The sequence below is a fragment of the Ictidomys tridecemlineatus genome, chromosome 4, assembly GCF_052094955.1.
Source record: "Ictidomys tridecemlineatus isolate mIctTri1 chromosome 4, mIctTri1.hap1, whole genome shotgun sequence".
Lineage (NCBI taxonomy): Eukaryota > Metazoa > Chordata > Mammalia > Rodentia > Sciuridae > Ictidomys > Ictidomys tridecemlineatus.
The window spans coordinates 197728540-197744336 of NC_135480.1; the positions used below are offsets into that span (position 1 = coordinate 197728540).

General features: G+C 49.4%; 1 protein-coding gene across 16 annotated transcripts in view; it reads left to right on the forward strand.

The window, feature by feature from the left end:
* Positions 1 to 15797, forward strand: part of Dab2ip (DAB2 interacting protein) — a 249500-nt gene that overhangs the window by 178947 nt on the left and 54756 nt on the right. For 10 of the 16 annotated variants that reach the window (XM_078048122.1, XM_078048119.1, XM_078048129.1 and 7 more), the window contains 2 exons: positions 2116 to 2203; positions 2996 to 6140. In XM_078048122.1, the coding sequence (XP_077904248.1) occupies positions 2116 to 2203; positions 2996 to 3163 (256 nt within the window). In that variant the 3' untranslated portion in view covers positions 3164 to 6140. Of the gene's footprint in view, positions 1 to 2115; positions 2204 to 2995; positions 6141 to 15797 lie in introns of those variants that run through there. The other 6 variants (XR_013438282.1, XR_013438281.1, XM_078048125.1 and 3 more) reach the window with 3 other exon arrangements.

Below are 15797 nucleotides of genomic sequence, written 5' to 3' on the forward strand. Positions count from 1 at the left end.
AGGGCACTTAATCCTGAGCCACATCCCAAGTCCTTTTTATTTTTTATTTTGAGACAGTCTCTCTAAGTTGCTTAGGACCTTACTAAAGTTCATGAGGCTGACCTGAATCCTGGTCCTCTTGTCTTAGCCTCCTAAGCCTCTGGATGACAGGTGTGTACCACCACACCTGGAAATAATCTTTACTTCTGATACTATATTTTTCACCTCTAGAATTTGATTTTTATCTTGACATCCTTATAATTCTATTTTTTTGACTATGTAGGATATATGTAAAATAGTTGTTTTGATGTCCTTGCCTACTAATTCTGTCATCTGTGATATGTGAGTCTTTTTACTAATTTTTCTCCTGGTTATGGGTTTTATTTTATTTATTTATTTTATTTATGGGAAAATAAAACCCATAACCAGGAGAAAAATTAGTAAAAAATTTTTGTTTGAATGCCAGACATTGTGGATTTGATAGTTTGGTGCTACATGTTTTGTGTTTGTTCTGGGTGACTGGGAAGCAGCTTTACCCTTCCAGGGTTCACTTTCAAGCTTTGCAAGAGTGGGTCTTGCTACTAGGCCTGCTTTAGCCCTGCCATTGAGCCAGATTCCTTTTGGAGATCCCTGACAGGGTCTCTTCCTCCTCCAGCAGGTAGCAGTACCGGCTGTCCCTGAGATTGATTTGTATAGTTCTTTCCAGTAGCTCTTGCCTAGAAATTTTCTCACATGCATGCTGCCCCCAGTATTCATGATTCATCTAAAGACCCAAGGGACCCCTCGGGAAACCTGTGCAGTTGTCTCTGCACAGTACTCTGCACACTGGAAAACCTGTCTTCACCTTTTCTGAACTTCCTATGTGTCCTCAGCCTAGCGAGGCTGCAGCTTCCCCTTCTCTGTCGCAGTCTGAGCAGGGGTCGCCTCCTTGGCTCACCTTCTCTTGGGAATCGTATGCTGGTGCCTGTTTGGTGTCTGAAAACCTTGGTTTCAGATATTGTGCTCAGTTTTCTTGTTTGTTTGCTTCTTTTTAAGGCAGGGGTATAAATCCAATGCTCTTCTCATATAATTTCCCTTAATTGATACCACCTAACACCCCCACCTCGTACACACAAGCTCTTCTCAATGTCCTGCCTCCCTGGAGAGGCATCTGCCTTGGCACAGCCTGGTCAACACTCCTAACAATGGTCCTTCGGCCCTCAGCAGCCATGTGGGGCACCTGCCTCAGCACCGCTGATCCCCTGGGCACCACCAAGAGTGGACTAGCTGGGCTGGAGGAATTGTGAGGGTGGGTGGAGATGGAAGTGTGGCCTTGGGAGTAGGTGGCTGCTCTGAGAAGCGGGTGGAGCGAGCCAGAGCCCATGGAACTCCGTTTCCTGGGGCACGCAGGACAGGGGTCTGCAGAGCAGTGGCCAGAGATAGGCAGAGGCCACAGGGGCTTGGAAGGCAGCAGTGACTGGTGTCAATGGCACCTAGACTGGAGTGAGTTGAGGCCAGGGGCTCTGGGAAAGATAGACGGGCCAGAGCATTTCAGAGGGTTCTTCTCCTCATCTTTTCCATGTGCTCCCTCCAAGCCCGTCCTTCAGGGGCCTGAGGTACAGTTGCTGTCCTGGTCAGGTAGCTGCTCCCTGCACTACATCCCATGGACCCCAATTTCCCACAGTGCCAGTGTGGGGTGTAGTTGCTCTACTGCACGCGGCTTCCCATTCATTTTCATACCGCAAGTGCCTAGCACAGCAGCACACGACCTCGGTGAATGGGGGGTGGAGAATGTTCCAGAGCCTTTCAGATCCTTCATCTTCCCCCTGCACCATGAGTCCTGTGGTGTAGCACCAAATGCCTTGCTCTGAGAGTTTTGAAGATCCAACCCTGTCCCACCACCTACCTTGGTTCCTAGAAGAACATCAAGAAAGGGACGCCCCCAGGGCCTTCTGGGAATTTGAGAGGAAGGAACAGCCGGACATGGCAGCCACTGGGGGGCCTCTGCTCCAGCAAGTGTGGGTGGCAAGTCTGTGGCCCAAGGAGGGACTCCTAATGTATGGTCCCCACCCCATGCAGGTGTGGTGGGCTTTCCCACAAAGCCTTACCCTTTCCTGCGCCCTCCAGTGCCAATCTGACTGTCCCTGTGTCTCCCAGGTTGATGTCAGTGGAGGAGGAGTTGAAGAAGGACCATGCAGAGATGCAAGCAGCTGTAGACTCCAAACAGAAGATCATTGATGCACAGGTGGGGAGCTTTGGCCCTTTGGTTAGCCACAGGTGATGGAGGACTTGGCGTGAGGAGCGGGTTACTTGGTTTCTCCAAAATCCTCAGTCTACTTTGGCAGAAGCTGAGGATCTCTGCTCTGAGAAGCCTGTGGTCTCTTTGGGCCACAAACTCAGTAGCACAAGCTGGGGTGGAGGGGGGTGCTCCCTGCTTGCTGGAGCACTTTGTGGGTATACCCTTCACCAGGGAAGGTGCTGACTAAAGAGTGGACACTACTGGAAGGGCTAGAGGCAGGGAGTTGACGGCTGGCTGGGCAGAGGAAGCACTGGGTCTCTTGTTTAAAGCTGTGGCTTCCAAACTGCATTGAGAGGGGAGACTTGAAGGGGACACCAGCTTCAGTCCCTAACTCGTGACTGCACACCTCCCTCGGTTGCCCAGCAGTAGGCCAGGTCTTGTTCAGATTATAAACTGCAAAGATGAGGAGCTGTGACCTCTGTGGGTGTCCATGTGCACATGAGTGAGATGCCTGCCCATGAAGCCTCAGGTGGCCATACACACCGCTGTGAGAGCCGCTCAGGTTTAAGAAGCAGGCACTGAGAGCTCAGTCCATGGTGGCACAGAGCCATCGCCCCATTGTGCCAGCTGCTCTGAAGCCTGGTACGTGACCTCTGCTCTGCCTGTGGCACCCCGGCCCTCCCTGCCTGCCCAGCCAGCTCTTCTAGGTAGCCCTGGCCCCAGGGCACTTCACAGGGGCATGCTTCTCGCTGTGGCCTGAGCTCATCTTGGGCCCCCTAATGCCCTCCCTGCCCGCAGGAGAAGCGCATCGCCTCACTGGACGCTGCCAACGCCCGCCTCATGAGTGCGCTGACCCAGCTGAAAGAGAGGTACAGCATGCAAGCCCGTAACGGCATCTCCCCCACCAACCCCACCAAATTGCAGATTACTGAGAACGGCGAGTTCAGAAACAGCAGCAATTGTTAACCTGCCCGAGGAGGGAGGAACCTACCTAAGGAGAGGGGGACTATGGTGGCCCAGGGCAGGGTCTCGGCCGGGGAGGCGCCCCCACAGTTGCAGCCCCAGTGCGGGTGGCAGGAGGCCGAGGCGCCCCCTCCCCTTGCCCGCTGTGCAGGAGGCGGCCGCAGAGGGAGCGCGAGAGACTGCTGCAGCGCGCGAGGCGGGCCACCAGCCGCGCCCCTTCTCTTCTACCAAGGAGCGTGTCTGGGTGCAGGCAGAAGAGACTGCACGTGGGGGAGTGGGGACAAGGCTGCCAAACACATGTCTGTTGGTTACTGAATTTGATGTGTGTCACCTTCTCCTCCTTGACCCGGCCAAGTGCATGTACCCCACCTCTCCAGGGAAGGAGCTGCTGGAGAGGGGGCAGTTAAGGGCCAGGGGCCACTCCTGTGGCTTCCTCTAGCCTGCTGGGGGCCCAGAACTCTGGCAGCCAGGCCTCTGCCTTGTGGGGCCCAGAAACTGATGGGCTGGTTGGCAGGCAGAGAGATGTGGGGGAGGTCACCAAGGCAGGGGTTCCATGTCCCCTGCCTGTCTCTGCCCCACTTGCCACTGCATGCGGCCCATCGGGGACCCTGCCTGGCTGTGAGGAACTGAGGATTCACTCCCACCTGCCCCTGTCCCAGACTCGCACCATCACCTCTTCTTTAGTCACGTTGCCAAGTAGACCTGTGAGGATCATGGCTTTTTCTTTGGGGCCTTTATGCCCCTGGGGAGGATCCAGAGCCTTCTACACTTGCCACATGGGCCTGGGCTATTGCTCTGGGACGCCCAGAAGCCAAAGAGCTGGGCAGATCTGCCCAGTGGCACTGTGCATTGCAGCTGCCTTCTCCAGGGCCCAGTGCTTCCTGGCACAGTGGCCCTGAGGGGAGTGGCCAGCTGGTACTGCCCCTGAAAAGGTGATCTTTCCTCTGATGGTTTAAAAGAAGAAATTCTAACCCTGCAGGCCCTGAGAAGGTGGATAACTGTGATTTTTTTTCCTTTCACAGTATGCATTAGAAACAAAAGCCCGCTTGCTCGCTTGCTGGAACACAGGGGCCTTTTAAATTGAGCGTGCGCACTGCATGGGAAATAGCGGCCCTGGAGGATGTTAGCCTTGCTCCCTCTCAAGACAGCAGCAGCCTGCACCGGGCCCGGCGCAGCCGCCCTCCTCACCCCTCCCGGCCCCAGCCAAGGACCCGGGCGCTGCAGACAGGGGAGGGGCACTCTCACAGCTGGGGCTGGCTTCCCTCAGCTCCAGGCTGTTCTGTAGCATATCTGCCCCTCCCCCCTTTGCGGAACATAGATGGGCAGGAGCTGGGGTCTCTTGGCCCCATCTGTTCCCAGGCCCTACAGATTCCAAGCCCTGGCCCTGGGTCACCTAGGCCAGGAGCTCGGGCCTTGGCCCATGGCAGCAGAGCCAGGGCTGGGCGAGCTGCAGGAGCCGCCACCTCTGTCTCTGGGGCTGGAAAGTGCCACAGAGTCTCCCAGGAAGGGCAGAAGTGCTGGAGGGGTGGCCAGAGCCACGCTGCACCCCTTCCTGGGCCCATGGGCAGGTGACAGCGGCTGCTCTCGGGAGGGAGAATTAGGCTAGAGACATGCTGGTGGAGAGGGCTGCACTGCCAAGGGCCAGAGACCTCAGGAAGGAAGGAGGTGGGGCTGAGGTCCTGCTGCCACCCCTTCCTGCCCCCATTCCTGTCCACAACTCTGCACCTGTGCATTTCAGACCAGGGTGGCCACACAGGCAGGGCCTGGCTCCAGGTGTGTCCTCCTCTGGCCAGTGTCATCTTCACTGCCAGGGAGCCCTGCTCTCCTCCCCTACCCACCCCACCCCTCCCGCAGATGCCTCGTAGCATGACCTCGAACTGAGCACCTCTTAGCAATACAGGGAGGTCCCCAGGGCCTGGACAGGAGGGTGCGGGGGCCAGCTGCTGTGGCCGGTGCTGGCTACCCTTGGAGGGGGTTGTGAGCTCTCAGGCCGAGAGCCTTACTTACCTAGTGCAAAAACTGTAAAAGTGTACAGACTCTTCACAGATTTTTATCTTAATTGCAAGTCTGACGATTTTTGTAAATGTTCTTGGTGTTTGACTGTAATGTAACTATTTCACCCAAGGTTGTACATAGTCCTTTAGTCCTGGTGCTGCGAGGGCTGCCGGGACTGCTGCTCTCCTGATGGTTTGTATTGTATTTTGTGATCTAGAGAGAAGTGCTGGGCAGGCAGAGCGCTTTGGGATCCAGGGGTTTCTGTCTTTTTCCCTCCTTCTGGCATTTACTTGTGGCTTCGCAGCGTGCTGTCTGGGTGGCGGTTGATAGGGACACGGGCCCTGATGGGTCCAGTAAAGAGGACTCCTACCTAAGGCCACAGGAAACTTGTGTTCCCAGGGCTGGGCCCTGCCCGCAGCCCGGTCTAGGGTTGCCAGAGGTCCCTGAGGAAAGGATGGTCCCTGCTCAGGGGAGACAAAGTCCCCAGATTGCTAGAAAAGGCTGCCCCTCCCCTGCCAACAGAGAAACCTGACATTTTTTTTGCTCAACTCATATGTTCAGGGTGAAGGAAACTGCCAAACTTCCTATAAATGAAGACTTTTTCTGACCGCCTGGAAGGGGGGTCCAGGGCCAGAGCTCCACACACACCCCCTCCCCCAGAGCACCTGTCCTGAGGGACACTGTTCCCTCACACCTGTCCGTCTGCAGGAGCCAGACCGTCCAGGGAAACAGCCCCTCTTTTCTACACACTCGGCCATAAAGCCGCCCCCCACCCCCCACCGTGTCCTAGTTCCCCCCTTTTGTAAGTATGTGAAAAGGAAAAATGCAAATGTTGGAGTTTGGCTGGAGCTCCTCCTTCCAGCCGTGACTTTTAACCATGTAATAATGTACAGAGAAAGTTGTTGGTGTTCTAAGACTCTGTGTGGCTGTGCAATTTCTGTACATTTGCAATTAGAAATATTAAAGATTTATTTAGCTATTTTAATCCTGACTCGCCTCTCCATTTATCTGTGTCTTAGGTGATTTTATAGGAATGAGCCAAGTCTTGGGCTGCTGCTGCACTTGAAAGGGGCCCACACTTGGTCCACTCTGGTGGGGCCGGGGCCGCACAACCCCTGAATCCTGCAGTCTCCAGCCTGGCAGTGCTCACTGGGTGACCTGGACTTGCCCCTCCTCCTCCAGGGTGGAGTCTCTGAAGACTCACGAAGACCCTCCCCAGACCCCTTTTACTTGGCAGTGGGGGGGGTCTGTGGGTTCCCCTACCTCCAAGGAGATAGAATGGCCACTGCACATTCCCTGCAGCAGACCCCAGCTTCTGCCAGGCTCTGCATGAAATGACTTCCCATCCATCAAATCTAGCTCTAGGAAAGAGGGGATCAGGGAAAGAGGGGATCAGAGGTTGACCCAGGGTCACCAGCAAGGCATGGCTGAGCTGGACTAAATATTCCCAAGGTTTCAACACCCACAAAAGCCAACGCAGTCTCTCCCAAGCCTGCAGGGTGGAACCAGCTTCCCTCATTGGGAATAAACCAGCCCCTGAGCCCCTTCAGCTGCACCTGCGGCACGGGAGACCCTTGCAGCCCTGGGCCCTGCCCACCCGCAGCAGCTCAAGGTCCCATCTTTCAGTGTGTTGTAGCCCCCTAGGGTGAATGCATGGAGAATCCTGCTGTAGGAGGGCAAGGCCAAGCCTAATCGAAACCATCAAAACCTGGACAGACACGACTGAGGCTCTGCCAGGGCAGGGATATGTCCGGTCCATTGCCTGCATAGGTCCTCTGACTCCACCTGGGGACTGCCCCTGCCCCTTTACTCCAGCCAGCAGCTCCAGTCTAGGACAGCATTGTCTAAGTAGATCTGCTCCCAAGGGCCAGCTACCACGCCTCGTCCTCTGTCAAGTCCGCCTCCTCTTACAGCAGTCCCTGTCCACAGGTGATTCTGTCATGTCCCCTGGCCTTCCCCACCAAGATCAGGCCCTGTGTCCCTCCTCAGCCCCTCAGCAACAGGGTTCAAGCACATCAGTCCTCGGTCGACCCAGTGGCCACACTCTAGGCGGCTGAGTGCTGCAGGAGAAAGTAGGAACCACATTCCAGTTCACACTGTGCCCCCGGGGACGCCTGGTTGGCCCCAGCCAGCCAGCTAATTCTGAGAGCCAGGCCTCCTGCCCCTCGAGTCCCTCACCTTCCCAGGCCCATCACCACCCAGCTAAGCCAGCCCTCCCAAGGCAGCCACAGGCCTGAAGGCCCTCTGTGCCCTCCCAAGGCAGCCCTGGCCATCCCCACAGCCCTGCCTCCTGCTGGCTCTTTGGCTGGTGGACCTTCAGTCTCTGCACCTGGCCCACAGCTTTCCAGAGTGCCCGGTCAGCTCTCAGCTCTTTTGTCTCTCACCTCATCTGGGCCCGTCAGAGTGTCCTGCCACAGGGACCTGATGTCTTATGTCCATCTCCTACTCGTCCCCAGCCCTTGAAAGCCTAACTCGCCTCCCACATCCACCCTCCACTGCCAAGCCCATGGACCCCTCAGTGTACCTGTACTGCTGTCCCCAGTCCAGGTGACCAGGGACTGGCATCCCTTTGCTGGGGTGATGCCATCCAATAGCAATGACTAGGACAAAGAAATCACTTGCTGTTGATAGAAGGCATTTACAACAAAGATACAAGGGCTGGGAGGAGGAGAAGAAGAAGAAAAGAAAGAAATCAAAACAAAGAAGACTTCTGGAAACCCAAAGAAAAAGACAAGAAACGATTGCTTGAGAATCTCACCACCAGTGTGAGGTTATTACACATCAAGGAAGCAAAAAATAAGAACCTAGAGGCTTTTGATAATAAGGTTCACTAAGCAAGAATACAGCAAGCCCTGGCCCTAACACACTTTCCCTCTGATGACAACAGGGACCATCACCCAAATTGACTATAGCCAATTGCCCAGAGAACAAGTTCAGGCCACAGCCTGGGCCCTGAGGCAGTGAAACTAGGGGTTGGAGGTAAACAAGATTTAAAAGCCAACACCACCAGGAAGTTAAAAAAAAAAAAATCAAGTTAGTAGAATTAAAAGAAATGAGTCTTCTCACTGAACAAAGTGTATTGGCTACATGCATTTATCTCTTTTCCTTCCCCCAAACCTCACTGTGCTGTTGGAAAGAAATAAAAGGGTAAGGACAAAATTAATGTGGGAGGAGATAAGAGAATTGGGAAACTGTGGTTAGATGGTAGCTGATGAAGGAATGCGGGTTAAATCCCTCCGGAAACTGAATGAGCCGAGGAGCCCCAGAGGCTCAGGGAGTGGGAGCCCCCATCCCACACATCATGGGCCAGTCAGGGCATCAGGCTGAAACTGGGATCATGCCCGTCCTGAACCGCTGCTCTGTCCAACCAGGAAACTAGCACTCCCATGTCTGCTGGGAAGGGGCTGGCCATTTGTTCCCTGGAGAAACTGAAACAGGTGTGTTCTGGACTTGGGAACATCAAACGAGGCAGGGGGCTCTATGAGGTACAGGGCTGAAGGCAGGTGAGAGGGGCAAGTGAGCCTCTGCTCTCAGGGATGCCCCCTTTCCTCTCCCCACAGTCCCTTTGCTGTTCCCCAAGCCTCTCAAGCCAGGTGCCTATCCCCCAGGCAGCTGACTGGAAAGTTCCTTGGAAAAATTAGCATCCCAGAGATTTCCAGATGCTTCTTCAATGAAAAGCCTGAGTCACTGTTCCAGCATCCCAGACTGGCGACCATCCGCTAATGCTGCCTGTGCATGCACACACGGACGCAGATGCCCCCAAAGAGTGCATAAACCGAGGACCTCCGACAGTTGAAGAAAACATTACCACATGAGAGGGATTTATTCAAGTCAACCAACCCGAAAAAGGAAACCTATATTGTGGAGAAGACACAAAAACTTAAAGGACAACAACAAAAACCTGTAATATCTTCGGACAGGGAAAACAAGAACAGAATGCGATGAAAAGAAACAAGACCAAGAAAGCATTCCTTTTCTATTATTTATAAAAATAAAATATCCAGTAGAAAAGTCAGAATACAAAGTGGATACATTCTTCCAGAAACAGATTAAAATACACAAACGAGAAAAGGAGAGTGGGCCAGGGGGCAGAATCTAGAGGCTCAGTACAGTCTGTCCAACAGCCAACTACTAGGAATTCCTGAAAGAAGAAAGAGAAAAAGGCAGGCATAAAATTATCAAAGGAACAATAGCCTCACATCTTCCCGAGTGAAAGAAGGACCCCTGAATTCAGGTTGAAAGAACCCAGCAGAATAGATGAAAAAAGACCAGCTCCAAGGCACCAGCCTGGGAAACTTCCAAACATGGCCAGAGCTGTGCTGACCCCTGGTGGATGACCTTAGCTAGGAGGTCAGAGAAAGGAAGGGGGGGCTGAGGACATGGTGTGGGACCAGGGGGTGTTGAAGCCCCATGGCCCTAGAAAGTGCAGGGGGACCGAACTGAAGTTCCTGAGAATCCCTGGTGAGTCTCTGTGCAAGATGCTGGTAAGAAATCATGAAGTCAGGATTGTGCGTCTCTGTGGCTCTGGTCAAAGGCACTTAATGTATTGCAGGGCAGTCAAGCCACAGCCGATGGGGTGCGCATCTTGACCTGACAAAACCTACAGTTAGGGTGTAACTGCACAGAGCCTGGGTTTTTAATCTACAGTCAATGGCAAGTGAAGTGAAGATCCGTTCCTCTATGAAGCCATAGCCCTTAGGTGGGCCTCTTCAATAACCCTCCAGTGGGACAATGGAATGACATGCTGCCTGCTTTTAGCCCTAAATCCAAGTTTTGGATAATTTTTCATAATACCCCTTGATAATACACCACTGTCACAAAGCCTGAAGCCTTAGTGACCTCGTAGGAAAGAGTGACTGAATCAGGCCCACTACAGATGACATGCAGACCCAGTGATGGAAATCAACTGGGAGGAATGGGGACTGGGGCACTAAAGAGCATACGCCCTTTCTAAAGGCAGCAGGGGACTGTTGCCCAGGTTTACGGATCATGCATTCTCTGTTGACTCCTGTATTTCTATACCCAGCACCACTGTCCCCAGGCTAAGTACCCACTTGGAATTGCCACTTGGATATTTCACAGGCATCAAATCTGACATGTACAAAACAGAACTTGACTGATATGACCCCAGACTTGTTCCTCTTCTCATTTTCCAATCTCCCAAACACCATTTCACCAGCCTCCCATTTGCTCAAGCCAAGAGCTAAAAGTGACTTCTGGTTTCTTGTGCTTTAAAAAGGATGTACAGATTTGGAATGATGTTCATGTTACACTGTGGGTGAAAAGCAAGCAGTCAATCAGTGTGCCCTCATTTCTTTAAGGAAAAATAAATAAATTTCATTGCATACAATAACTTGCACAGAACAACTGTGTGGAGGGAAATACATCACACTATTAATGGCGGTTTCTTCTGGGGAGTGGGATGCAGCAGGATGGGGAAGGAGGACTTGCACTTTCTACTTTAGATTCTTATTATGTGTGTTTGAATATTTTACAACCAGTTTTTATTTCTTGTTTTGATATGGAGCCATTTAAAGATAAATAAAACATATCCATATAATGAAACACCATGCAGCCTACTATGAAATTTGTAGAAGAATAATAAATGGCATTGAGGTATGTTAATAATATATTAGGTGTAAAAGCTGATAACAGAATCAAATGTCCAGGAGGGTGCTAGTTTAGTTCTAAAATTGTATTTGCAAAAACAGGTCTGGATTAGGAGACCGCAGAGTATTAGGTAAGAGCTTGGGTTTGGGTATGAGGGAGACCAGGGCTTGAGTTTTAATGGCTGTTGATTAGCATTAGATCTTAGGTAAATTTGGAAGGGCCTCTCAGCCTGTTTTCTCCACTGTAAAATGGAGATAATAGCATCTGTTACAGGAGATGTTCCGTAAGGATTCACTGAAATTATGTTTTCACTCCTCCACTTACCACGGTTACTGACAAATAAATAAATGTTACCTGCTAAGAGAGTAATAATAATTCTGCAATAAAATCTTAAAGGAAATAATTACGATTATTAAGGGTCTATACTAAAGTGTTAACACAGCGTTAACCTAGGGATAACGAGTGAATGGATGGCTCTTATTTCTCTCTCCTTACCTGTTTCTAGGTTTTTCCCCTTAACATACTTTTGCTTTCGTAATAAAAACTCATTAAAAAAAAAGACTATCTAGTTTTACGGATGTAGCTTAGTGGTAGAGGACTTGCCTAGCCTTGGCTTTGACCACCAGCACTGCAAACAACAACAAAATTCAACAAAATAGGCAGCATCTCCCTTAAAAGCAAAGCACACGAGACACTTTTTTTTTTTTTAATCTTGACAGTTAACTTTATTAGACTTGTTGTTTTCTTTCATGTCATTATTTCTTTTTTGTTGTTTTAATTAGTTATACATGACAGTAGAATACATTTTGACATATCGTACATAAATGGAGTATAACTTCTCATTCTTCTGGTTGTACATGTTGTAGAGTTACACCCGTCATGTAATCATATATGTACATAGGATAATAATGTCGGATCATTTTACTATCCTTCCTATGCCATACCCCCTCCTCTCTCTTCACTCCCCTCTATCTAATCAAAAGTACCTCTATTCTTCCCTAGCCTCCCACCTTGTTGTCAGAGAAAATATTCGGCCTTTGGTTCTTTGGGATTGGTTTATTTCACTTAGTGTGATCTTCTCCAGCTCCATCCATTTACTGGCAAATGCCATAATTTCATTCTGTAAGGCTGAGTAATATTCCATCGTGTTTCTTTATCCATTCATCTGTTGAAAGGCACCTAAGTTGGTTCCGTAGTTTAGCTATTGTGAAACCAAGACCCTCTTGATGGGGTATGAAGCAAGATTTGGATGCAGTAGTCTGCCACATTTTAAGGCAGAAAGGTAGGGAAGAAAGTAATTATAGTTGGGAAAGAGAGCAAAAATAATACTCTCTTCTAAGAATTTCCCTAAAAATCAACTGAAAAGTAGTCCTGATTCAGTGAAGTGCCTGAATACGCAATAAATACACAAAATTGAGGCTGCTTTTCTAGACAGCAGTGGGCCAGGTGGTGGGAGGTGGCTGGCTGCTCCTGGGAGAAGCAGGCATATGGGGGCCTAAAACCCCGACAGCCCAGTGAGTCACAGCCCTGCTCAGCCTGCACAGTCACAGGACCCTGACTCTGCGCACTCCGCTGCGCACGGATCCCAATCTCATTACCTGACAGACCACATAACTGTGCCATGGTGTTCACCAAATTTGGATTAAAACATTCAGGTACATGAATGTTTAAAACTTGGTGCCAACTTCATGATTTTATTTTGGCATTTAAACTTTTTTGATTGATCCTTGAAACATCCAGAAAACAAACAAGCCCTCTGAGAGGCCGCTGCTGGCCAGAAACAGTCTCTCCCAGGAGGTGATGTGACTTTGGCCCTGCCCTTCCCACCAGCCAAATGACTCTGATACGGTGGCTCTGAGGGGCTGGGGCCCCCACTGGCCTGAAACGTGGGGTCCCTGTGGAAGGTGGGCGTGGGGCCCCTGGGGACCTACATATGGCTGTGTCCGCGCTTTGCTGATGTAGGAAGTGTGGCTCGGTGCCCATCAGGGACTGGCAGTGCCATGGGCGGGGGGAGTTCCCCTAGAATCGTGATTGAGAAAGCCTCTCTAGAGTCTCAGAAACACTTTTTTAAAAGAATGCTTACAAATTTTACCTGCAATGACAGAAGGTAACAAGTGCTTTTGAGAAAAGCTGCATTGAAAAAATTTAAAAAAAAAAAACCAGATACAACAAGACTCACACACAAATATAAAATGAACATATGCTTAGCATTTTTTAAATCTCATTAATTAACGAGGGAACCAGTCAGTTGTCACAACCAATTCAAAGGAGAATTCAAAGAGCCACACATGCAGGCAATCAGAAGTGTCAAAAAATTTAATAGATGCAAAGTTAGTGAATCCGTGGGGCAGTAGCCAAGTATATGCCACGGATACAATTCGTTGGCTTTTCTGTGCACAAAGATCATGTGCACTGTGATCAATTGGTCACAACTTGGCTATAAAGCAGCTCAAGGACAGGTTATGGATTCTAGAGACACAGTAATCCTTTCTGCCTATTTTGAAGTCATTCACAAATTTTCCTGAAACTTGCTAAAACGAAACAAAAGAAGCGATAGCAAAAGCCACAGAAATAGATAAGGTGAAAAAGGGCCCCTTACCGACAAGTCCTTCTCTTCAGATACCCGTTGTTCACCATTGATCACAATTCTCACAGACTCGTTCCTGTCCCTACACACTAATATTTTAAAGACAAAAATAGAATAGACTACACAGGACCCCCCCCCAAAAAAAAGAAGGTTGCTTTTCCCTTAATAGTAGGTTGTAGACATGATTTATTATGAATTTAACAATTTTTTCCCATTGTTCTTTCATTATTTTTCTTTTTAATGATTATACTTTTTTTAAAAAATAAATGTTAAGGGCTGGGGCTTGTGGTTCAGTGTTAGTGCACTTGCCTGGCATGTGTGAGGCACTGGGTTCAATCCTCAGCAACATATAAATAAATAAAGATCTATCAACAACTAATAAAATACATACATACATATATACATTTTGAGTTTGGGAATCTGAAAGTTTCATTTTTCTTAGCTCTTGATTTGAAAACAAGTTCAAGTTGGGCTGGGGATGTGGCTCAAGCGGTAGCGCACTCGCCTGGCATGCGTGTGGCCCGGGTTCGATCCTCAGCACCACATACAAACAAAGATGTTGTGTCCACCAAAAAAAACTTAAATAAATAAATATTAAAAATTCTCTCTCTCTCTCTCTCTCTGTGTCTCTCTTAAAAAAAAAGAAAGAAAACAAGTTCAAGTTTACATCCAAGTTGCTAAGCTCAGCAGTATAGAGAACACTCATGTATGTGTCTTTTACCCAGAATCTCCTATTAACATTTTTAGTCTATTTGCAATTTTTTTCCTGAAGTCCTTAAAAGAGGACTTGTGTATGACTTACGTATGTCATGGCCCTTTGCCCCTAAATACTTCTGTCGCATGCATTTACGAAGATTAAGGATGCTCTTACCCCACCACGGCGTGGCTCATGTGGAACACTGCTCATCTAAGGTTGGTATTCTGGTTTTTGCAGCTGAACCAACAGTGTCCTTTGACAGTCCATTTTCCCTCCAGTATAGGATTCAGTCTAGGGTCAGGGCACATTTTGTGGTCATGTCTCTTAAGCCTCTTTTAATCTGGAACATTTTTGTGGCTTTTTTGGGTCTTTGATGACAAATGACATTTAGGGAGGATGCAGCCAACTATTCTCAGCACCTTTGCCCTTTGCTTTTTTAATAGAAGTAGAATGTTGCATTTATCTGGTTTCCTTGTGACTAGTTTCTGGTTTTTCATTCCTGGCCAAAACCCCACATAGAGCATATTGAGACCTTCTCAGAGTGACACCGCAGAGGCATGAGGTGCCCATCTGTCCTTCATTGCTGATGTTAATTTTGGTCACCTGATCGTGGCTCTAACGTCTCTGTTGCATAATTACTGCTTCTTTGTTTCATCCTGTTCCCATCAAAAAGCCCCCTTGGATTTAGCAACCATGAATGAGTCTTAATTGCACCTGTCTTTACTACCATGATTGCAAAAGCTGGTCCCCCCACCCCCCTACACACTCCACCACAGAACTGACCCTCATAATTCTACTGTCAGCAGTGGGCCTCTTCCCCCACGGGCTGATTTAGGTACCTCCAGCATGTACTTGTAAATTCCCATTGTTAAGAGTTTATCATTCATTATTCTACTTAATTATTTTGGCACTCCAACAGTCCCAGGTTTGGCCCCTGGGAGCCCCCCAGGCTGGTGCCCGGGTCCTGCTGACATGCTCCAATATAGTTTCTGACCATTTCTTACTTTCTGGCCTATCAGGCTCTGTATTGTTGCTGTTGTGATACTGGGGATTGAACCCAAGAGTGCTTTACCACTGAGCTAAATCCCACACCCTTTAAAAAAATGTTAAGACAGGGTCTTGCCAAGTTGTTGGGGATCTTGCTAAATTGTCCAGGCTAGTCTGAATTTTCTTTTTTTTTCTTTTTTTTTTTTTTATTGTTGGTCGTTCAAAACATTACACAGTTCTTAATACATCATCTTTCACAGTTTGATTCAAGTGGGTTATGAACTCCCAACTTTACCCCGTATACAGATTGCTGTTTCACATCAGTTACACTTCCATTGATTGACATATTGCCTTTCTAGTGTCTGATGTATTCTGCTGTCTGTCCTATTCTCTACTATCCCCCCTCCCCTCCCCTCCCCTCCCCTCCCCTTTTCTCATCCCTGTTTAATGTAAATCTTCTTCTCAAGCTCTTCGTCCTTACCCTGTCCTTGTTAGTCTGAATTTTCAAGATCCTCCTGCCTCAGCTTCCTCAGTATGTTTACACACACACACACACACACACACACACACACACACACACACACACTATGAATGGACCTCCGTGAACATGTGCACTCCAGAGATCATGATTTGCACCTCCAGCTCCAGTGCCATGGATCTGAGATTTAACAGACACCTCCAGGTGTTTCGTGTGTCGGGGAAGGCAAAGCTCAGGAGGACTGTGGTCTGGAGGAGAGAGTGGGCTGCTCCCCACTCTGCTC